Raw genomic sequence first — 25039 nt, forward strand, 5'->3', positions numbered from 1 at the left:
TTTATTGAGCTTCTACAATTGGCCAGCCCTCTGGGAGTTTCTGAGGCTACTAAACGAAATAACGCATGGCCGCCTACCTCAAGGAATAACCTGATCTCACAAAGCTATCTAGGAACCTTCTGAAATTAGAAATATAGTTGCGTATAAAAGAAGAAGAGGCGAACGTTATATATATTTTTAATTTTTAAAATTTTAGTTATTTATTTATTTTTTGTGAGGAAGATCAGCCCTGAGCTAACATCTGTTGCCAATCCTCCTCTTTTTGCTGAGGAAGATTGGCCCTGGGCTAACATCCGTGCCCACCTTCCTCTACTTTATACGGGATGGCGCCACAGCATGGCCTGACAAGCAGTGTGTTGGTCTGCGCCTGGGGTCTGAACATGCGAACCCCAGGCCGCCGAAGTGGAGTGCACATACCTAATCGCTACTCCACTGGGCCGGCCCCATACATACTTTTAAATCTAGGTCATTCCAAAGTGGTGTCGCTCTGAGTAAGACATGCCGAAGTAAGAGAAAGGTTTCTGTAACAAATTCTTTCCCAGTGGCCTCTTCTTCCTCAGATGCCCATGATGATAACCTTGGAAAGGTTTATTATTTGTGGGAGAAATGGCCCTGAAAGTTTGTGAAAACAAGCACCCTTGCTGAGGGCCTTGGAAAGGGATGGTCTGAATCTAAAGCTTGTGGCCACACCTCTTGAAGATTTAACTGCGGATGTTGCTTTGTTCTCATTTTGTCATTTACTGATCCACAATTTTTGAGAAAGGATATTTCTTGCATTAATCAAAATTAAAAAGCTATGAATGGGAAATACATGTAGCAACTGCCATTGCTGATGGGCTTCTCCAGTTGGGGATGAGTCAAGCCTTCAAAGCAGAAGAGGCCCTGCAGGTATAAATTAGACCTCAGAGGGGAACAACCTGGGGGCTCTGGTCACAGGTGAACAATGCCCCTGGAACTGCGCAACACAGCCGCCCTGATGCAAATGGCTGCACGCTCTCCTTTACTGCAATCAGATCAAATTCACATTACACTCTGGATTGGCATGTGGCTCCTGACAGGAACATATACAAGAGCCAGTGCTTGTTTCTCCTCCCCTCTTGTACTCAGTGGAGAAAGGTGTTCATGACAAGAGAAGTGTCATGAAGCACTTGGTTAGAAGAGATGGAGACGTAACATTCCACAATGAGGTGCTAGCCAACCAGGTAGAAATTTCAAAACAGTTAATCTGAAAACATTTTGGGATATTTAAAGCCTTCCAGGAGGATATAAATGGGTCAAGATAGTGAGGATGACAGGAGGGAGTGTGAAGAGATTTCTTGGTAGAGAGGGGTTTCTGTCTGTCCCCACCTCAAGACGATGGGGTGGGGAGGAAGGGATGTGACATTCTCTACCCAAAGTCCCGAGTGAGGAGCTTCAAGCAGGACCACTCAGAGATCTTAGTGTGTGTACCTTGGAGTGTGGGCACAGAGTTTGTGCGCTGATGTACAACTTCTACCCAGAAAACCCAGCTGGCAAGGACAGAGAGGCCGCTGTGGCAGCAGAGCACAGGGGGTGGCTTCATTGGTATCCAGGAGCTCGAGCAGGGCAGAGACTGTGTGAATGCTGCCTTTGGACCTGCTGTGGGAAAGAGAGAGCTTTGGGCGCTGCTCTGAGTGCCGCTCAAGGGGATTGCCTGCCAGGGTGATGGGCCTCCTACAGAAAGGGTCCAGAAGGAGTGGATGCTGGGAAACCAGGGGCTGGGCAATGGGTCACAGCCCCAGAGCTGTTGTTGGGGGACCCCAAAAAGGAGCCTCCATGAGAGAAAGGGTAGGTTTAATTGGCTGCCAACCCAGAAGGTGAGGCCAGCCTATGATAGCACAAGTCAAATCAGAATACCCCCCATCCCCACCTTGCCCATCTGCCCAGAGGCCTGTAACAGAAGTTAGTTCACTGGAGCAGGGGAGGCAGGGAAGGGATGTAAGTGGGAGAAAGAAAGAAGCAGCCATAAGAGGAGATGCTTCCACGTGGGTAAGAGAGCAGAGTTTTGATTCTTTTCTGTGGCCGGACAATTTTAATTAACGAAGTAAGATTTTGCTTGCTGTTTAAGGTAAGCAGAGGACTTTCCATTTTCTAGGAATAATCAGAAAGTGTTTTGCATTCAGGAGCATGGAGAAAAGTTTCCCTATAGAATACATTTTAAAAGGACAGTAGAGGCCTGAAATAAAGTTATTTTTATAATTATGCCCCACATGTTCTGATCACTCAGTGCTCCAGGGACATTAATAAGAATCAGCTGTGAACATGTTGACTGGGGCCCAGAGTCCAAAGTCAGTGCAGAGAGGGGAGAGACCTTGGTGGTGATGGGATCTGAGGATCCTGCAGTAACTCACCCTTGGGTGAGGAAACTTCTCCTGTGGGTGGGAAGACATCGTATGAAACTTTAGGGGATACACTTGGGGGTGAAACCATCTTACAACAATCGGATTCTGGCAGATGCTAGTAGCGGCAGGAGCAGAATTTCTCTGATTCATGAGTCTCTGACATGCATTTTAAAGTTATAGGGGAGAGAGTTGGAATTAGGAATGAAAATTCTGAAAGTTTGCACAATGTGTGAATCACAGAGAGGGAATTGCTCATATGCCATCGAAGGCCATTTTTCTAATGGTGTAATGGGATGAACAGATCACAATCCTTCACTGACTTGATAGTCTATTAACAAGACATTCTTGAGGCTCATTAAGCATGATTTAAAAAAAATACGTCTGCCTTTTGCTTAGGATTTGTAGAGAGTGGTGTCACTTAACCCTCTCTCTCTCTGTCTTTCTGAACTCTGGGATGGACTGCCGAAAGTGGACTTTCCGTGCCCTACTAGCACTCATTTCTCTTCATTTAACGCCCACTCCCATCATTAAACTGTCATATGCCTTCACAACTCTGCAACACAACCTTCACGCCATCAGAAGTCATCTGGACATCAGACTTGGTTAATTCACAAATGGCCTTTGCTCATTTTTACCCAAATGCCTTCTCTTGTTCTTTTTCATTGCTCTTAATATTCTGACCCTCAGATTCTGTCTGAAGTGGTCAATTTACCTATACAGTTAAAATGTGTAAGCTCTTTTGTTCTCAACTAATGTACATATTAGGCTAGATTGCAGTTCTAATTAATGCAATTAATTGGTTCCTTAACAATGGAGCAAACGTCATTTTCTGCCACAAATCTCACAGGGAGAGTGGTTTCTGCTTTGTTCCCACCAGGCAATAATCATCCATCCATTTCAGATGGTTTGTATGAAATGGGAGAAAGTTCTAGTTTAGACTGGAGAATTCAAATTAAGGTTCATCCCTTAGCTACCTACTTGTGAAACATTTTAGGTTTACAGTATTATAGTTGTAATATTATATTATTATTTAACTCTTTAAAAATTATGGGCAGTAGTTCCCTGACTTAATTTTTAGAGGGCAAAGACTGAATTGTCACCAACTCAAAAATAGTCCAGGGACGTTAGAAGTATGTGAAAATTATTTGTTGAATAAATTGAAAGAAAGCTAATCTCTCCACAGTAAACATCAAATAATTATTGGCTGAATGATGACTCTCCTCTTTCCAGATGAAAAAACAGAAGTGCAATTACAATGGTGAAAGACTGTGTGTCTTGTCTCAAAAAATTCAGTAATAAACAAGGTGAGCTCTACTAAAGAGTTTATTAAATTTTGGAACCTGAGTTTCCTTGGGAACATAAACTGGACTGTTACTGTTTTCCTCAAGAGAATTTACGGAGACAGATTCCTACGTGCAGTCAGAAAGATGGCCTGTTCTCACACACTTCAACTAACGGCTGGATGAAATGAAGTAACCTTTGCAACATGACCAAGCCAGTCAGAGACTGAGCAGGACCTCCTTCTCCACTACCCTTCCCTCCTCTCAGGACAACTGCCCTTTGGTTTCCTGTATTACAAATGTATGTGCTATCCTAGAGCCTTGGCGTTCTAACGTAATAGGAATTGCATTCAAAAAAACCCATGGACAGTGGGAAAAGGAAAATGATGACCTACTATGGCTCTGTTTGGCCTAACAATACAACAAATGTGCACTTGCCTCTTTCACAGAAACCCAGATAATGTACGATGAAACAATTTTGATGATATGCAATTCCAAAATCCACCACATGAACACCTGCAGCTTGTGAAAATATTCCAGGAATTTTAAGAAGAGCACAGTAAGGCGGTCAATCACCAGATGCCATTTGTTCCTTAAATCTGCAAAATAGGAAATTCCCCAAAAAGCATAAAAATGTTTTTTTTTCATTATTATTTAAAGCATATCTTGTAACATTCAGATTGGAATGAGATGCTGCAAAATAATAGTAGTGGATGAATTCTAAGGATACCATCATCTGGAGGAAGGGTGGTGGAAGCATCCCATGTCATGACGATGACTTAGAAATCATACACTGAGACTGGGGAACAAGGCTACTTTTATCCACCTTTTCATTAAATTCTCTTAAGGCTGAGCTATACTGACCTAATTTCCTGAGAATATTAAGTAACTGAGCTCCCTCCAAATGGCATCTTTCTTGCTAAAACAGTGCTTGCAGAAGTGTCAGTCTCCTTCCTGAGGCTTAACTAGGTGACGGATCAAGCTTGGCACTCGCCCTGGAAGCGTGAGCCAGGCAGGAAGAGCTGGCTCCTGGTCACAACTGAAAGTGAACACTGAGGGCCTCAACGACCTGTCTCAATTCATGAACTGTGATCAGACTCATTCTAATCATAACTTTTAATCAAATTAGTCATTTTTTCTTTCTCCCTTGTGTAGGGAGTCACATTTTGCAGACTAGGGTCATGCTTCTGTCTAGAAGGACCGTCCCAGGTAATCTGAATGACAGTCACAACAGGACTGTTTCGTGGAATGAGCACGTCACACATCTGGAGACAGAAGCCCATAAGCCCAGGCAGATAAGACCCAAGTGTCCCTCAGCAGCTTCTTTACAAGGCAGGGTGGCTGGAACAGTCACTGTACTTGGTTCTGAAAGTCTAAGTAAGGTTTAGTTACTGTGAAAACTGCTTATTTACAAAATGACTCAGATAATAGTCGATACCAAGATTTAGGTCATGACTGGTGCCAGAGGGAGTGTGAGAACAAGGTGCAGTCCAGTTTTCCGTGAGATCCTATCAGTAAAGCTCAAAGCCTGTCTTCAAGGAGTATAACAAAATCCTCATCCTGAGTCCACGGTCCCCCAGAGCTTGGTTCTCCCGTCTCGCTGAGGAGCCGGGTTGCTCAGATATGGCGAGTGCTTTTCTGGGCCTCTCCTGAGGTCTTCTGAGATGATGGCAAAGGGGACCAGGTTTTGGGGAGCTTGCCTTTGGGAGGGATCTTCCACCTCATGCTGCCCTTTTGTTGCCCACTTTGTAAAGCACAGAGCAGCAGCAAAGACGAGCTCAGCATCTCACTATCACAGCCCCAGAGCATCACCCCCAGAGGCATGCTCTCTGGTTCCTCCCCCACCTTCTGGGAACTGCTGAACAGACCAAGCTCTCCACCCTTTATACTCTGTCAGATAATGGGTCCTGATCACCGAGGCCATCCAATTCTCATCAGGCTCTATTAAGACATTATTTCAAGTCTGTGAATAAAAATAGGAAAGAAGAGCCTAAAGAATAAAGAGGAAAAAACCTAAAATAACAATGATAACAAAAAATCTCTAGGAGTTGGTTAGAAACGATCATTCTCCAATTGCTCATTTTCTCCTCTGGTTCCCATGTCCTAAAACATTAGAACAGAATTAGAAATGTATTCTTAATGATCAGTTTCCTGGAAAAGCCTCAGAATGATTTCTTCGAGGATGTCTTGGAAAAGGCCATGCCTAGCACTTTCAGAAATTCTACACAGCTGCTTGTTCCTGCTCTGGTAGGACACGCCCCCCCCCCCGGGTTTCTGACTGAGCAGAGGGTAAGAGCCACACCCCTCTGGTATCTCGCCAGGATCACCACTGGCGGATCCATAGTTGATAACCAAGTATCTGCTCTCTTCTTCTAAGTCAGAAGTAAAAGGAAATTATTGGAATCGGAATGTTATAACTCTAGCAACCGAAGTAAATAAAACACACCCCAATATTTATTTCACAAACTGGATCAAATATATATCCATTTGGAGCAAGTCAGTGTTTCATTCACTCAGTCAGTCAGTCAGTATTTTCTGGTAGTGAGCAGATTACCTGAGGTCTCTTCCTCCTCCTCTTCCTCTTCCTCCTCCTCTTCCTCCTCGCTGTCTTTCCCAAGCTCACCCTTCTCAGCTTTTTCAAGGCATACCTCCAGTTTCTCCTCACCAGGCTCAGCCACCTTCTTCATCTCTGGCTTCTCTAGGCTGGCGGTCAGATTCATCATGGCAAGGTCCGGAAGGCTTCCTTCAGGGTGGGCCAGTCTGTTGGCAGAGGGCAGCCGAGTCAGAAGAGGAAAGGGTGCCAGGAGAGACTTGAGTGAGGGGCAAGTGAAAGGAGGGTAAACAAAAATGAAAATCAGTGCATGTACACGGGCCTTGCAATGTGGGGTTGTTAGGTTGTTAGCATCTTGTCACTTTTTTTTTAAAGCTCTTTCTATAAACAAACTGTAAACTCAGGTTTGGTTAGCTTTTCCAATTCAAGTTCTAGTGATTAGTCAGTAATGAGAGCTATCGACACCTAAACTTGACATTTTTCCCGGAGGAGAAAATGGCCAGAGTTTAGGATGCAGAAGCATGAAATGGCACCATGTAGAGCAAGCATTTCATGGCTTCACAGGGGGACTTACTCATTTTGGTGGATTGGTAATTTTTTCTTGATGCTGCTCAAAGTAATTGAAATAGAAAGGAAAAAAAGGAGATGAGAACAGAAGAATTATAAGGAATGTCAGAGATCACACATCATGCTACATCATCCACTAGTGCATTCCTGTATGCCGGCTGCAGTAAGTCCTAACGTCAAACACATTCCAGGAGGGCGTCAACAGCGTGCTTCTGCTGGGCACCTATGCTGGGCAGCTGAGTTGAGAGTGGACAGGATTGCAGGTTGTAAAGGAGAGGATATAGAGACTACTGAGGCAAATTATGTCATGCTTTTTTAGTAACGCAGCAAACTATCCCACAAAAATCAAGTCATTCATTTTTTTTTTTTTTTTGGTGAGGAAGATTCTCCCTGAGCTAACATCTGTGCCCATCTTCCTCTATTTTGTATGTACACCGCCACAGCATGGCTTGATGAGTGGTGTAGGTTGGCGGCGCCTGGGATCTAAACCCCGAACCTGGGCCACCCAAGTGGAGCATGCAAACTTAACCACTATGCCACCAGGCTGGCCTCAAGTCATTCAAATTTTAAATAGGTTTTTTTTTTTTTAATTCTTAACTGTGTGCTTTCAGTCAACCTTTGCATAGACTCATCCCACTCTGCGGTCATCTAAAGCATATGCAGGGGAATCTGGATGCTTTCAGAGTAGAGTAAGAAGTCTGCATCCCGCCCCTGGTCCCTGCCCATGGGCACCGACGTGAACCGATGGGCTAGCCATCAGGAGAGGATGGTGTGGGCGAGCCCAAGAGAGGGGACAGCAACGGGAGCCTTACAGCTTATTCCACGGCCGACAAGAACAAGTACGATCTTTCTCCTGAATTTTTAAAAAGTATATCCTTTATTCATAGTCAAACGAATGTTTGAAGGGGAACATATGTGGGCAATAAAGTAGATATTAGGAAAAGCTCTACTGGAAATACACGTAGCCTTCTCCATTTGCAACATTTAATCTATACATTTCAGCCAGCTTGTAACAGGATGGACAATTAATAATGTTATTCTAACTATATAATTATGGGCTCTGAGTAAATTATTTTACTTTTCTGAATTTATGTTATTTTCTATAAAACGAAGAAGTTTGGCTAGATAAAAACCTAAGCTTCCTTGTAAGTCATTGGCTTTATATTTCAAACACACCTATGAGGTAGGATGACTGTTTAAGGAATTTGTATTGTCCTTACACTTTTAGAGACATTATCATTCAAAAGTAATTCCTTTTAACAGGGTGGCAAGCAGGTAAATTATAGAATGCCAGAAACGAATTGTTGATTGAATGAAGAAAGAGTGTTCTGAGGATGGTTCAACATTGGTGGAAGAAATTATACTGACACTACTTTCTTATTTTCAACTCACTCTTCTGTCTCTGGGAAAGTGCCCCACTCTTGAAACTGCAATCCCCTGTCTCACATACCAGCACTGCACGTCATGCGTCAGGACCCATACCTGCTGTTTCCACTTCGTCAGGGAATGTGTGACACATTGAATGGTATTGAACGTAAAAGCAGACAGTTGTTACACGGTTGTCAGCATTTATATGTTCTCTTCAGCACCAGCAGGGGATTGCATGTTATAAGTGAGAAGACACTTTTCATTATGACAGGAATTTGGTAGTTTTTAGTGTGGAAGAATGACCATCTCAGAGCACATTTCTAACATCTTCATGGACACCGCCACGACTTGATATTGACAAGAAAACAACTTTCCAATAATTAGTGTTATTTATGGAGTGAAACTCACAGAGAAGTGGCTGTTTCTGCAGCTGCCACTATGGCTACATAACAAAAAGTCCTCAAGCAAGGAGGCCCCAGAGTGCCAGGGGAGACAGCCAGGGCATACTGAGGGGAAGGCACAGAACAAGAAAGCAAAGAAAAACACCAGAGGAAACCTTATGGAAGTGCATGCAGAAGATTCACTTCTGGAAACTTGTAATAGCCTCAAGAGATCTGGGACTAAATGATGCTGGCAGAGAAGAGAAGAGAGTTTCTGTGTCTAATACCACTCACTTCCCTCTGACATGATCCTTACAAGGGAGCAGGGCACGTAACATCCGGGTGCATGCCCTCCGGAGCAGTCTAACCTCACGGGCTTGTAATGGATAACAAAAAAGGAAAAAGGGAAAACACGTATCAGGCTATCATTTACTAGTCTAGGAGTTTGTTAACTTTCTGAGAAATTTCACTGAGAAAATCTGTGTGCATAAAATGTGTAGAGATGAGAATATTTTCAATGCATGATTGGAGTTTACTATTTTAAAAAGACAGGTGCGAATCCTTTCATTTTTCTTTCATTTTTTCCTTTTTATCATAGCATTTTTTTTGGAGGCAATAAAGAATGTTAAAAGCATGCTCTTTGGAATCAGAAAGACTTAGATTTAAGGCTCAATTAGACACCTCACTACCTGGGTCACTTGGCAAAACTCCTACTCTGTCTTTTAAGTCTCAGTTTGCTGATCTGTAAAATGGAACAACAATGCCTATTTCACAGGATGTTGTGAAAAATCAGGTGATTTCTGTTCAGCGCTTCACACGGTGCTGAGTACACAGGAATAGTCTTAGAGTAAGAAGCCATCTGCTAATGATAGATTTCCACATACTGTGTGGATCAATGTATCATAAATTCATGCTAATGAAGAGCAGGAATTAGAAACATGCCTTTGCAAGGGACCATGCAATGCTAAGGCGCTAAACGTGGAGTATAATTCTGTCATCAGCACACTTTTTAACAGAACTCGAGTATTAAAATGGCCATTCAGAAGAAAAAGAGCAAACGTTTCTTCCCTGGGAATCTGTCTGCAATACTCTCAGTGTTCTGAGCATTCTGCCGCCTGCAGATCACCTCCCACCACTGCCTTCTCTGAGCAGTGGCTGCTGCAGGGCGGGTCTGGCTGCCATGCAAACTTCATCAGCAGGACTAGCTTCCAGGTTGCTATAACAAACAACCCACTCAGTTCTCCAGGAGACCCTACCTTAATTTAGCCGTTTGCTCCCTAGCAAATTTAGAAAAGGGATCCCGATTTTGCAAAAACTAAATGAAAAACCACACTCTAGCACAAAAGCCCCCTGAAACTTCAGGCTACGCAACTTAAAAACTTGACTGATCATCATGTGCAAATTATCTAATCATCACATGAAAGAGTTTACTTTGGGACTCCAAACAGACGGGGTGACAAACTAGATTATCAGAGCACGCCACCCCCACTCCTTTAAATCCCACCTTTTGGGGAGCCTTTCCCTTGGGGAGTTCATTTTCTTCTCTTTGCATTTTCCCTAACCATCCCTGCCACTTCCTTTATTATGGCCCAGGCTCTGGGCTTTAATCCTGTCACTATTTCTTAAACAAAACGGTCCTCTCCTTTTGCATTCTAACAAAGCAGACATTTTTCTGTTTATTCACCCACTCCTTCCTTCATGCTTCCACAGCTTTGTACAGTCTTCAATATGTGAATTTCTCTATTTGTAACTGCATAATTTTATTCTAATGATTGCTCTGGGGACTTTCCCCTTGAGGGAAGAAATCTAGTCTTACTCTACTCACTTCCCTTGCAAAATGTAGCATTGTGCTTGGCATACCCTAGGATTCACTGAATGTTTGCTGAATGAATTCTATGCACTGGAGAGGCATTCTTATTTGAAACAGATGAAACAAATTATGTTACATGGCTAGTTGAAGAGGTTTAATTCCCTACTAGGAATTGACTTTGAAAAGCCACATATTAACCTAGTTTCCATTAAAGAAAATGGAAATTCTACCATTGTAAAATCTCCTTAGTCTAAATTCCACTTATTCATAACTATTCTAATTTGGAATATGTGGTAATATAAACTGCACTCACCCATTCATTAGACTACTAGAAAAAAAGAAGTTTTGTAAATTTGCAGTGTTCATAAGTAATATTTAAAGTAGACTATTTATACTGTTTAAGATTATTTTCTAGAACTGATAAGCACTTTTAGAAGACTGCATTCTCAGATGAGCAATTGATTAGCAAATTGAATACCACATCTTAAATGTGTGTGGTAGTAATTCCTCCAAAAAAATCTACTAGGCAGGTGTGATGGCTCTAGTTTCTGTATATGTGAGAAGAAACAACCATTACTCTTGTTAAAATATTCTAATTCATTCTGTTTACCAATTCAGTTGGAACTTCCCCACAATTATTCACATCATCAAAATTTTATCAGTCACCCACTATCCTCAACAGACCTCCTTGATCTCACACCTTGTAAGGTCATGTCTAAATTTTAACCAACCCAGAAGTTGAATGTAGGTATGTCCTCTCTGTCATCCAGAACTCACATTTACAAACACATTATTCTCCTTATAAAACAACATTGAGCATAAAGAAATAAATTATGGGAGAAAGAAAGCTTAGTTACTTAATGAAAGGATTCAGCCTATCATTCTAATCAAGAGTAGGCTCTATTCTAAATTGGACACACTTTACATACAGCCTTTCAGAAGCACATGTTGTCAAGTGAGGGATGAATTTGTTGGATAACGTTTTCCTTGGAGCCTAGCTCTGGCCTTTCTTAACATGTGAACATTCAGACAAAAATGATAGATTCCACTGGAAAGAAGATAGTGCTAACTGTGGAATGCTTCGAGTATGCTTCGAGTTTTTAATTTTTTAGATGACTTTAGATCTTGATCATCCCAAGAAATCCTGAATGAATTCACTGGCCTGGTGACTTGGGTTAATGGGCATAGGATTTCTCTCGAGAGAAGTCTGGGACAATCAGGACCAAAATTTGTATCAGCCTCTACCATCGGAGCCCATCAAACCAGCTCCAGCCCTCTGGTGTCCTGGCCATCTCCTCATAAGGCAAATAGTAAATACTTTATGAGAAGCTCAGAGAGAGAGAGGGAGAGAGAAGTTCCTTCTTCAGCAATCTGCACAGTGATGCACTAATTTTTCACACTTCTTCTAGAAGTTCTGCCTCCTAGGGTTTGCTATGATTGTCAGCCTTAGGATTTTAGAGAGAAAAGCTAATGGAACAGAAAACCAACAAATCTTTCAGAGTTATTTTGTTAGTTGGATTTATTGCAAAATACATGTTTCTATTACCTAAATTATTGGCTTTATTACTAATGACATGAAGTTATAGGAGTGGGTATTTTAATTCACCTACTTAATAAAGTAAGAATAGTCTTATTAAATCAGATCCCAAAGGATCTTTTCTCTGTACTCTTAGGGCACTTGAGAATAACTCTACACACAACACTATCAAAGCCTACTCTTCATTATGTATGGTCATTTGCATCTTTTATCTCCCAGCTAGGTGACATGCATCTAAGGTGCGGCCAGGTCTCGGTGCCTATCTTTGCTGCTTTTGTGGTAAGCAAATATATAGTGAAATCTGGTGATCTAAAACACCGTTCTTCAATATGTTGATTTTTCAAGTAGAAGTATAGTTGAAGAAATTGATGTTTTAATTTTCTTTTAACCATATATTGTTGTGACTATTGTCACTTCATTCAGGAAGTATCTACTGAGGGTCCACTAATGAGTAAGGCCATGAGGTAGGTGATGTGGGGACACCTTGGTGAATTATACAGGGACTCCAGGCCTGAGGAGCTGATACCTCTGGCGAGGGAGATAAGACAAGCAGGCAGATCATCGAGGGCTGGACGGCAAGTGTCAGGAGGCGGCAATGATAAAGGGCTACAGAAGTTCAGAGGAAGGGCCGATTTCTGTTAGCGGGGAAGTCAGCATTTATGGGCAGGCTTGTGGAGGAGGTGGTTCTTGAGCTGAGCTCTCAGATGTTCAAGAGGGAGATGAGCTCTTGGGCAAGCTTGAACTAATTCTACCAAAGAATGAAACTAATGGGGCATATGTTTGAACCAAGACCAAAGGCTGAGCACCAGCTGAAGACCCTCAGCAACCTCCAAATCCACTTGGCGGCGCCATTCAGTATAAACACCAAATGATTTGCTTTGCAAGATACATCCACGAGCATACCTGAAGACCATCGTCCACTATCTGATGTCATAATTTTTCATTTACAAAACAGTAAAGTGTTTAACACACCAAGAGATTGTTTTTAACAAAAACAAGAGAGAAAACATTGAAGTACCCACCTATTTATTATTAGATACACGCGCCCATTGACTTTGGCATGGCTATGAGGTGAGAGATGGAAGCACAAGGTTGCATGCGGTGGCAACGGGGAGACAGGTTGGAGAGAGAAAGAAGAGATTGTTAGACAGAGACGAATGAAGTAGACGTGTCTCGCAAGCTTTACATCATCAGGTGGGTCATCGTTGACACATTTCATGCACTGAAGAAGAGTCTAGGCAGCAAGATTCAGCAGCAACATGAAATCAGACATATTCAGGAAAAATGCCTGAAGATAACAGGTTTCTCCATTCTTCTCATCCCTCCCATCTCACACACTTTATTAAAAATTTGTAAAGCTTAAATTTTCAGAGTAAATTTATCAAATAAAATACAATTTAAAAGATGAATTCTCGCTCCTTTCCCAGAGTTAAAAAAGTAAAATCCTACTAAATAACCATATTCTACATATTTTCTCTAAGCTTTCCTAAAACTGAGGTAAAAAAAAAGTCATTTTATTTCTATATGCATCACAGTACTTTCTAAAACAAATTATGGACAAATTGCCGTGATGGATATAAGTAATGGATATTTAGCACATTATTATCAAGTATATATTATATAATAGTTATATTATAATTATAATATATATTTTATCAAAGTGAAATGATACTCCTGAGAACTTCTATTTAGAAATAATAATAGTTTCTTCTATCATAAAACTTTTTCATAATGTTAACTTTATAAATTCTGTAAGGCTAAACACAATCAATTCTCCTCCAACACAATGGACATTTCCTTATACTTCGTATATGGACACTCACACAAACAATGGACAAAACAGGAGAAGAACAGTTGGATATTTAGAGAAGCAACAGCTGGAATAAATGGAAGGAATACAATGCTTGTATTATTCTCAATTTATGGGCCGTTTTTTGTCAAGTATCTAAGGAGGTGGGAGCAGAGAAAGCAAAGCACGGCAGTCAATCCCAACTCATAAAATATTTCTTTTTCTTCATCATTTTGAGTTTAATGCAGTCATTGATTAGGACTCTAGAGACAAAAACATACCGTGAGGTGGATAGTATTAGTAAGGAAAATACGACAATGGGGAAGAGCTGCTAAAAAGATGGGATATATATCATATGTTCAAAGTTAAAATGTTGGGACTTTAAACTCTTGCATGAAATCCCAAAATACCAAACTGGAGTGAGTCTTTCAAATTTCTTAAGGTTCTAGAAGACTTTTTTTTTCACAGAACTGAAAATGAAATCCCATGTACCTAACTAAACTCTTCAGATGGCTGGAGAGTTTTATACTCTTACATTCTCTCCTCACCCTTTAAATTTTATGGGAAAATTAACTGTTCATGGAGTGCTGAGGATGAAGCCACGGTGTGAGACAGGCAAGCAACGCCCTCACACTGCCATAGCACCTTTAGATGTTTCCTCCCTCGCCCTGGTGGGAGGGTGAGGGCTGAGGACATGGGGAGAACACTGCTTGACGGGAGGCTGCAGTCCTTCCCCAGAACCTACATAATCACACAGTCTTCTATATACTTAGAAGGAACTCTGTGGAACAAATTCAGTTTTCACATACCCTCTGTCTCAAAAACTGTGATTCTTTAGGCTGGTAAAATCATTGCTGAGCTGTATTATCTTCTATAAAACTGTGGTCCTGAAAATCTCTGTTTTTCTGGAAAAATTGTGACATCTCTATGTGATTGTGTGACAGATGACTCAGACAAATGATAATAAGAATAATGGCAAGAAAAAGCTCCTATATACTAGGGGAGCTTTTATTTATTTATTTTTTTATTATTATTTTGTGTGTGTGTGAGGAGGACCAGCCCTGAGCTAACATCCGATGCCAATCCTCCCCCTTTTTCTTGAGGAAGATTGGCCCTGGGCTAACATCCGTACCCATCTTCCTCTACTTTATACGGGATGCTGCCACAGCATGGCCTGCCAAGCGGTGCGTGGGTGAGCACCGCAGATCCGAACCTGTGAACCCAGGCTGCCGAAGCGTAGCGCACGCACTTAACCGCTTGCGCCACTGGGCCAGCCCCTTGGCGAACTTTTAACGAGAAGAAAATGAAGATGCAAGGGAAGAAAGGCATTTAGAAGAAAAAAATTTTTAAAGACATCATTAGCAATTAGTAATAATTACATTTCTTTCACAAACATATAAATCCACTCCACCAACTAAAATGTTTTTTTTTTTTGATTATTGAATACGACTTTTTGAAAAACTGATGAGGGTTTGCCATTAAATAAAGCATGTTACATTGTCAGAGTTAAATATCAAATACTAGTTTTATCCACAGGTATCACAAGCAATGTCAAAAGAATCAACAAACAATAATTTTTCTAACTATTGACAACTATCACTTTTCTATGCAGGCATTGTTTTTGCAACTTTTAATCTTAGGGTTATTTCTCTTGCCAACAAGTTTGCCTATGAATCATCTCTCCTAGGGGGTTCCCAAACTTCTAATAACTATTTTTCCTAATGTTTGATTATCACTGAAGGCAGCTGCTGACCCCATCCGTGCCCTTCTCCCTGCTGGGGTTTTGGGAGGACATAGGTTTTAGCTGAGCCTGATTATTTACGGTGGCAAGACAGGACAAGAAATAACGACTGGGGGCCGGCCCCATGGCTTAGCGGTTAAGTGCGTGCTCCGCTAATGGCGGCCCAGGTTCGGATCCTGGGCGCGCACCGACGCACCGCTTCTCCGGCCATGCTGAGGCTGCGTCCCACATACAGGAACTAGAAGGATGTGCAACTATAGCATACAACTATCTACTGGGGCTTTGAGGAAAAAAATGGAGGAGGATTGGCAATAGATGTTAGCTCAGAGCTGGTCTTCCTCAGCAAAAAAAGGAGGATTAGCATGGATGTTAGCTCAGGGCTGATCTTCCTCACAAAAAAATTAAAAATTAAAAAAACGAAATAACGACTGGCTGACACCTCTTGGCTGTATTGGTTGGGAGCCACTGACACACTGACAGTCATCTGGAATAGACTCACAGTCATCTGGGATATGCTTAGAATGAAAAGTAAATGTAATCTTAGGTTCAACAAAACATAATAAAGAAAATAAATCTGCTGGTCATAAATAAATAGATAAAGATTATAAAATGTTTTTCATCATCAAATAAAAGTGTTTTAGAATTATACATAATCCCAGCCCCTACTACAGCAGAAAATTGAAAGTTTGGTATTTCACAAACTGTGCATGATGAAATCTTCATCTTCTTTTGATCTACTCATTTTGATGTACTCATTTTATTCCCTTGAAAAAGAGTTAAGGGGAAGTCAAAAAAGCTAGGAGAAATTTTCAGCTGTGGCATCTGTGCTTCTTTTAACACAGCACTTTGCTCCCTTAGCTGCTTAACAAGTGTTTTTCCAAGAACTGAATCATAGGCTAACTATGAAGCAGAGAGGAATATCAGTATTAACATTCATTGGAAGAACGCTTGTAATTTCCCTGAGATGGAACACATTGAGGGATGTGTGATAATCCATTGTGGTTTCAACACACATGGGCGGGGAGAGCAAGATCCCATCTGTTACCTGTAAACAAGTTATATTTATTGAAGAGAAGACAACAACAGAGAGCTCAGGCTGTCTTCACTTTCTCTTCTTAAATGTCATTCTAGGTACTAGCAGCTTGCACTCTGTCCTCTTAGCTAAGATTCTTCATTTCCAAAATGCAAGGGAAAATTCTGCCCATCATTTTTTGGTATGCTCTCACTCACAGTGACCTCTTGACTGGTTGTTAGGGCAATAGAAAACTTGTCCTCTGAATTAGCCAGATTCTGTAAATGTCCTAAAAACACATAACCAGCCTGGACATAAACCACACGTTGCCAGCTCTAAAGTGTCGTATCTGCACCGCTGCTCCGGGTCTACTGCTCAAATGACCATCAAGAGCACTTTACATTAACCAGTCATAAGGCACCACCAGCTGTTTCAGAAAGTGTCATCAAATATCCCACAATTATTGCTCACTTTTTTTTCACTCACAGGTTGATACTCATGGAAAGTTCAAGGTTGAAATTCTAAGTTAGATTGGAAGGTGACCACAAGGTGACCATGGGAAGGTGGAGAATCAAGGCTGCCTTCTGACAGCGAGCCATGTGCTTCCGGCGCTCGCTCACCTGTAAATGGTGCTGTCTTCCTTGCTGGGAATGGACTTTAGGTCTGTGAGTTCCAGGAACCGATCATGGAAATAGTGAAGGTGTAAAATGCACACCAGCAGAAAGGAGGTTGGGATGAATATTCGAGTGAATAGTTCAGCCACGGTAAACTGTTTTAAGCCAAGATCCTCAAGCCTGTAAAACAAAACAAAACGAAAAGCAAGAACCTTTCTTAGGCAATGAAGACACACTCATCACTATAAATTACACCACAGCCTTTCCCTCTCGTCAGTCACACCGTTTACAGCACCCCTCTCTCCCATACATTCCAGTTTGGCTTTTGTTTCCACCAGTCCAACTGACCCGCTCTGACAGTGGTCAATACCGACCTCGATATTGCCAAATTCAGGGGCTGCTTCTCTGTCTTTGTTCAATTCTTTCTCCAGCCCTTCCTGAAACGACCCTGGTCTGGAGGCCGCCACAGTGTCCTGGTTGTTCTCTTCTGTCACTACCTCCTCCTTGTCTGTTGGACTCCAGGTGCTGAAAGACCCCCAGAACTCCGTGCTGAGTCTCTTCTCCAGCTTACTCTCCCCTCAGGTCATCCCACCTCGGCCCGCGCATTCATAGACCATCTTTATGTCAACGACTCAAATGTGCGTTTACAGCTCACCTTTCTCCTGGGGACTCTCATACCCCAAGATCTACTGAAAATTGGTTGTTTCACAGTTATTTCATATTTAGTGTTTTCAAAACAGTATCCTTTTTTTTTTTTTTTTTGGTGAGTAAGATTCGCCTTGAGCTAACATCCGTTGCCAATCTTCCTCTTTTTTTCCTTGAGAAGATTAGCCCTGAGCTAACGTCTGCGCCAGTCTTCTATTTTGTATGTGTGTTGCCACCACAGCATGGCTGACGAGCCGTGTGGGTCCACACCCAGGATCCGAACCCGCAAATCCGGGCCACTGAAGGGGAGTGCACAGAACTCAACCACTACACCACAGGGCCGGCCCCTCAAAACAGTATTCTGGATTTCCCAATTTTCCTTAGCCAAGCTGTTCTCCATCTCCCTTTCGCCACTCTAGTCTTTCCTGGTACAACCGCTGATCCTTTGCAAAATTCCAAAGCCAGGAAGTCTTTCTTGATTTTTTCTTTGCCTTCACATCTCATTCATCCACAGTGCCTTCAACCTCCTAAACATCTCTTGACTCTGTCCACTGCTGTTATCCATCTCTACGGCCACCTATTCTAGGTGAAGCCACCATCATTTCTCACAAGACCACTGCTATTGCTTGCTAATGGTCTTGTTGTTTCTACTCTTGCCTTCTGACATATCACTTCTTCTCAGCCAGTCCAGGGTTCTTTAAAGACTTCTAAAAATTTCAACAAGAATAAAATATCAACCAATGCTACCTACATGCCATGCACGTCCCAGGTGCCTGGCTGAACACTCCCACTTGTCTTTCCACTCTGCCCCTTGATCCCAGCAGGCCAGCCTTCCTTCAGTCCTTCATATGTGCCAAACTCTGCCCTGCCTCAGGGCCTTTGCATTTGCTGTTCTCTTTGCCTGGGATGCTCTTCTGCATCCCAGCTCCCAACGCACACAGTTTTCTAGAGACAAATTCCTTCTTATCCTTCAGGTGGAGTTTAAATGACACCTCCTCAATGAAGCCTACTCTGACCACTCCATGCATAGTTAGTATCCCTCATTGTTCACTACCACAGCCTTGTCACAATTTGTAATTAATTTATCTGCACATTAAGTAGGAGTTTTGTTTGTCTCCTCCACTAGAATATAAACTCCACAGGCTTAGGCTCTGTCTGACTTGCTTCCTGTTATTTCCCCAGGCACAGTCCATGTCTGGCACATGGAAGGCATTTGATAAATATTTGTTGAATAAACATTAAAGATGTGTTAGTCCAGCTACATGGCGATCCTTTCTTTTTAAGCTTTTCTCTTAGCTACCTCAGTGTATTCAGCTCTATGCCCAGTTCTGGTTGGATTTCTAAACTAATTTCAAGTGTTTACAGAAGCAAATTGGAAAAGGATAGAGTACTATCTACTACATGCACAGGAAAAGTTGATTCATCATCACTACTCTATTAACACGGGCAGAAATTTCTTTTTCTATGACACCAACTACTCCTTAGAATCTTAGTACCAGTGACATGAATGAGGAGAGGCTGCTGCTGTATTGTGAGTCCATGAACTCACTGATGAACTGAAGAACTGAGCTCCAGTTTGGAGAGCAGAAAGGGTGAATGCTAAAATACTAAGCAGGTGTGTTTCACAGGAAACTGACATTAAAAAAGCTCATTTCATTAAAATGGGGCTGAAAATTCACTTTTCAGTCAATATACATTGAGTACCTACTCTGTGCCAACCTCAGAGTTACACAGAGAGAACACAACATGACTAAGACATGAATCCTGTTCTCAAAGGAATTACAGACATTGATGACATTGTGTTTTACTAAAATCTTTCATAAAAATATTTTGAACAACATGTATTCAAATCTCCATCCTGGTTGTCACTTTCACATCCCATCATACACCAACATTGCTTACTTTTCTTTTTTTAATCCAGTCATATTTTGCCACAGGCCTGGGAAATTTTCAAACTGATAAGTGTATATAAAGATGAGCACCAGCATAGTATAGATAACCACTGACATCCAAAAATATTTGAGCATTCGCCTCCACCATTCATAGTGCACCTGCAAATCAGACGTTGAAAAACAAACAAGAGAAAAATTGGTTATAGAAAAACTCTCAAATATATCTGGTTTATTTAACTAAGACAGGTGATGATATTTGCAAATACTTGAAAATAAAGTCTATTTCATTTTTAGTTTTCAAGGTTCTGTTCCTCAGAGTTGGATGGATCTGGATTGGAATCCAGTCTTACCAGAAGTTGCTAACTGTGTCTTTGGGCAAGTCGCTGGACCACACTGAGGTAGTCCAATAAGTACCTACTTCGAGAGTTGTCAAGAGGATGAAATAATAAGTTTATAAGGCTCTCGGCACAGTATCTGATCTATAGGAGGCATTCAAGGAATGGTATGGTAGATGCTGCCATCATTGTGGTTATTGCTGGGAGAAACTGGCTCAGGTTTGAAATTCGAAGTGGTGCTATATGAATGAAAACGTGAAACCACCACAGAGGAGACGCTGCTCTCGACCACGAGCCTGTGGATATTCACTAGAGAACATCTACCCTGAATTTTTAAAAGTATTTCAGAACTGTATTGATTTCAGTTGAGACATTTTTCTCTCTCCATGCTCTTGTTCACTGGCGTTGCTTCATTTGTTCTGTTGGTTGCTTCACAAATATTTCACTGTCGCACTTGTTTCTACTGTGGGTTAAAACGTCTATCATCAGTTAAAACTGAATCTGTGGAGAGGCTAACTCACTTTAATATAATCTCTTATAAATTCTAATTAAGGAAATACTAAAGCGGTTGATGCATTATACATATACATGTACACGCACACACACACACACACAGTTTTCTGATTCCATAGTCTGAAATACAAGGGAACTGGGTGTCACCCAATATTTTAGATTATCCAGCCACTCTTCTTAAATCACTATTGAGAAATTAATCTAATTTTACAGGCTTCTTTTTTTTTTATCAAGAATTTTTGAAAAACTCATGAACTTTTTTTGACTTTTTACTAAAATTTTAAAGTGATGAACAAACTGAAGACAGTCATTTCCCATTTTAGGACTCTTAGTATGTAATGCTTGAATTGCATCAATCACTATCCAGTATGTTCGGGAGGTTATAGTATCTTAGCCTCTCATCACAGGAAGCCCACATGGATTCCTGGGACAGGTGTGAGGATAAAAAAATAGAGGACAACTGTTTACCTACCTGATACAAGGCCACACAGAACAGAAACAGCACCATGTAGATGATTTTGTACATCACAATTTTACCCTCGAAGCTGACGAAGAAGAACATTCCTCCACAGACGTAGATCCAGTACTTGATGAACATGGCCACCACCAGATTGCCCAGCACCTTCATGATGTCTTGGTCATCGTCTTCCTCCACTTCCTCTTCCTCTTCCTTCTTTCTCTCCTGCTTTTTTTCCTTTGCTTCCTCTTCTTCCTCCTTCTCTTCGGCCTCTCCTTCCACCTGTATATCTTGCTCGTCATCTTCAAAACAGAAGTCCGTGCTGTTATACTGAGCTGATTCCCTGACCAGAGCCCCACTTTCACCAGGTGTCGTATGTGGGCCACACAGCATGCATTTTATGTGTTACTATATGAGTGAAATGATTGTAGACTCTTCTAGTAAACAAGGCGGCATTTATAACTAATCACAGTCAACTTTCATAACCTTCCTGAAATATAGTGTAAAAGAAATAAATTTGGTAATATTTTATACTAATCTTTTTATAACACCTGTTTCATTTCCAACATCCAATGATAGCTTTAAGTACTGCAGGATCTAGAAAAATAAAGAGGCAGCAATGACACAAATCAATACTACCATATCAGTTTCAAATTCTGGTTGTTTCATGGCTCTAAAAGTGTGACCTCGGAGAAATCATTTAACTTCTCCGAGCCTCAGTTTCTTCTTCTCTTAAGTGGGAATCACTTTTGTGAGGATCAAATGACACAACATTTTCAAAAGCCCCTTGTGAAGCCCCACGTGTACTCTAAATCTTGTGAACTATAATACGGTTATTTATCACTCCAAGTTAACGTTTGGCTTCCATCTAGTCTGAAGCATAGAGACTTTCCAACGTATTTTGGGGACTTTGTCTCCATAATTGCGCTGAGCACAAAAACCTCCAGTCAGACGCTGCAGACACTAATTTACCTTTTTCTTCATTTTCCTGACTTCCAATTTTGACCTCTGATAAAAGAGCTTCCTTTTCCCGAAGAGCTTTTTGCTCTGTGAGGTGCTGCCTCAGCAGTAGCCAAAAAGTAATGGTGAAAAGTATCTGAAAATAGAGAATTTGCAAAGCAAGAATTAAGCCACCATTTGAAGTGTAAATACATTTCAAAAAATACGATATTTTCTCCACATTTCAGTGGGAGCACAATAAATAAACCTTTCTATTTGAGATAGAATCAGGCACCCACTTGATTTCAACTGAAAGTCACTGGCTTGTAAATCCCCTTTCCTGAGGACGCCAGCATGCACCTCGCGTGCCGGGAGCACAGTCCACACCACGAGAGGCCCTTGGAGATGACACATGGGACAGGCCAAACTGCTTCCATCTGGGCCGGAAAAATTGGTCTCCCTCAAGGTGCTAGTCCTTCATTTCCTGCCCTGATGGTGACATCAGCACAACTGTGACAGGAAGACACACTTCTTCTACACAACTTGTTGACTCTGCAATGTTCCTTATTTTGAAGAATTCCCCAGATGGGAAAAAGAACATTTCATCCCAGAAAATAGGACCCCTTAATATTCCCATTCATCTCCCAAAGCTGAAGGAAGTATTGTTCTAAGTGCCCACACCTGTATATTAACATTTTCTTGAGGGCTAGGAAAAAAAGTTATGATTTCCGGGAGCTCCATTCTTCACGGAATATAGGACCTGGCACACAGTAGTTTTTTGTACCAGTTTTACTGAGATATAATTCACATGCCATACAATCCACCTATTTGAAGTGTACAATTCAATGGATTTTAGTATATTTACAGAGTTATGTAACCACCACTGCAACTGATTTTAGAATATTTTCATCATCCCAAAAAGAAGCCCCATAGCAGTCAACCCCCTTACTCCCCACCTCAGCTCTAGTCAACCATTGATTTACTTTCTGTCCCTATAGAGTGCCTAATCTGGACATTTTATTTTATTTTTTTTGGTGAGGGAGATTGGCCATGAGCTAACATCCATTTCCAGTCTTCCTCTTTTTGCTGAGGAAGATCGGCCCTGAGCTGACATCTGTGCCCATCTTCCTCTATTTTGTATGTGGGATGCCGCCACAGCATGGCTTGATGAGCAGTGCGTAGGTCCACACCTGGGATTCAAATCTGCGAACCCCAGGCTGCCAAAGCGGAGCGCATGAACTTAACCACTAGCCACAGGCCAGCCCCTAATCTGGACATTTTATATAAATGGAATTACATAATGTGCATTCTTTTGTAAGTGGCTTATTTTACTTAGCATAATATTTTCAAGGTTTACCCATGTTGTAGCATGTATTGGTACTTCATTCCTTTTTATTACCAAATAATACTCCATTGTATAGATAGACAACATTTTACGTATCCATTCATCAGTTGATGGGCACTTAGGTTGTTACTATTTTTTTGTGTGACTATTATGAAGAACACCGCTATGAGGATTCATGTACAAGTTTTTGTGTGGACACAGGTGTTCAGTTCTCTGGGGTATATATACCTAGGAGTGGAATTGCTGGGTCTTATGGTAATTCTATGTTTAACATTTTAAGGAACTGACTGTTTTTGAAAGTGGCTGCACCATTTTACATTCCCACCAGCAGTATATGATGGTTCCAATTTCTCCACTTTCTCGTTAACTCTTGTTATTGTCTGTTTTTTTGATTCTAGCCATCCTAGTGGGTGCAAAGTGGTATCTTATTGTGGTTCATAATAGGCTTTTAATGAATATTTGCCAAAGAAATGAAAAAATAAATAAGCATTGAATAAATAGGCAATGAATGGGTCATTTTCACTTTGGATAACTGCCCATTTAACTATCCATAAATATTCACTTATCATCTACCGTCAACATAAACCAGTGCCAATAAGTCCTGGTAAATATGTTCAGGACCTAACGAAATCAAGAACCAGAATGCCTACACTTCTGAAAACCTGGCATTAAACTTCTGGAAGTCACAGCAAATTGAACTATAGCTGCACTTTGGAAAGAAATGTTTCTCTAATGCATATACAGAGAACCTAGGAACACTTAGGGGCAGAGGGGACATCCTTCCTAGGGAAGGTGAGTTAAAAGCCAGGTTTTGAAGGTGGCAGTTGATATGGTCTGACGGAGCCGGGGAGCTGAAGAATGCTGCAAAGTAGTTGAGTCTGGCTCCACCAGAGGGTTCCCACCTTTGAGGATCCAGGCCATATTCTTTCTTTCTCTCATTTTCTATCACAGTGACCCACCCAGTACTCTGCAAACAGTGTGTGTTTAGCAATGTACTTTGATGAATGTCACTGTGATAGAGATTTTATGATCTCAGAGTTGTGTTGTTATTATCTATGACAAAGCCTTGCGTTTTTATTTTTTTGAGCTCTTGGATAACATTAAAACATAAGTGCAAACCGCAGTTTCCCCAGAATAACATTGTTTTCTTTTTACAATTAATAAATTTATTTCCCCCAAAATTCACGCCCCCCCCCCCCCAAGAGCTATTAATTTTAAATGAGACAGGAAAGGTAACAATTAGTTAGCTGGCATGCACTTTTAGACGTCTCACGGATAATGGATTTACACACTCAAAAGGATAAGATTTTTATTTCTTTCATAAACAAGACTAACTTACCAGTTTTGTGTGTATGTTTAAGGGGAAAGACAAGGAGGGAGAGAATGAAAGGGAAGAGTGTCAGATAAAGGTGACTTGTGAGTGAGAGTATTATATGAGACTCAGCACGGAGTAAGGTTTGGGAGTAGGGTAGGCATGGGAGTTTTGTATGAATGAATGAATAAATCAGCGAATGAAGTTGCCCTGATCTATGAACAGAGGGAATTATGATCTAATTTCTGTCATTAGCACTCACCTGTTAGGATTTTTTCCTTTACCCCAGTAGCCTTCACCAAAAAATCTGTTATGGCAACCAATCCTTGGTCAAGTCTATTCAGCACCACCATTTACACCTGATTCCCTTGGATATGGGGTGTCTGGTAACCTATAAAAAAGGGGGTTGCTCCCAGGAAAGGTGGATTTCATGTGATGTAAATGAATGTCTCTTTCAGAGACACTAATTTTCCTCTCTGCCCAGAGGAGAAAGATTTTCAAGCCTCCTTCAGTATTTACATGTGATATTGCTTTTACTGTCTTAACACAAAGTCATCAACACAAAGGGAACATGTATTCAGAATCTGCCATT

The 25039-nt window shown here is 41.3% G+C and overlaps 1 protein-coding gene across 1 annotated transcript in view; it reads right to left on the minus strand.

Annotated features, from left to right (window-relative positions):
- PIEZO2 (piezo type mechanosensitive ion channel component 2) overlaps positions 1 to 25039 on the minus strand; it is a 279368-nt gene that overhangs the window by 84652 nt on the left and 169677 nt on the right. Inside the window, exons 12-17 of the mRNA XM_087439398.1 lie at positions 21824 to 21947; positions 20867 to 21153; positions 19557 to 19705; positions 17016 to 17189; positions 6195 to 6400; positions 4079 to 4239 (exon numbers count right to left, since the gene is read on the minus strand). Of these exons, the coding sequence (XP_087295524.1) occupies positions 4079 to 4239; positions 6195 to 6400; positions 17016 to 17189; positions 19557 to 19705; positions 20867 to 21153; positions 21824 to 21947 (1101 nt within the window). The remainder of the gene's footprint in view (positions 1 to 4078; positions 4240 to 6194; positions 6401 to 17015; positions 17190 to 19556; positions 19706 to 20866; positions 21154 to 21823; positions 21948 to 25039) is intronic.

This window comes from Ceratotherium simum, chromosome 14 (genome assembly GCF_057802395.1).
Source record: "Ceratotherium simum simum isolate JZ-2026a chromosome 14, ASM5780239v1, whole genome shotgun sequence".
NCBI classification, from domain to species: domain Eukaryota; kingdom Metazoa; phylum Chordata; class Mammalia; order Perissodactyla; family Rhinocerotidae; genus Ceratotherium; species Ceratotherium simum.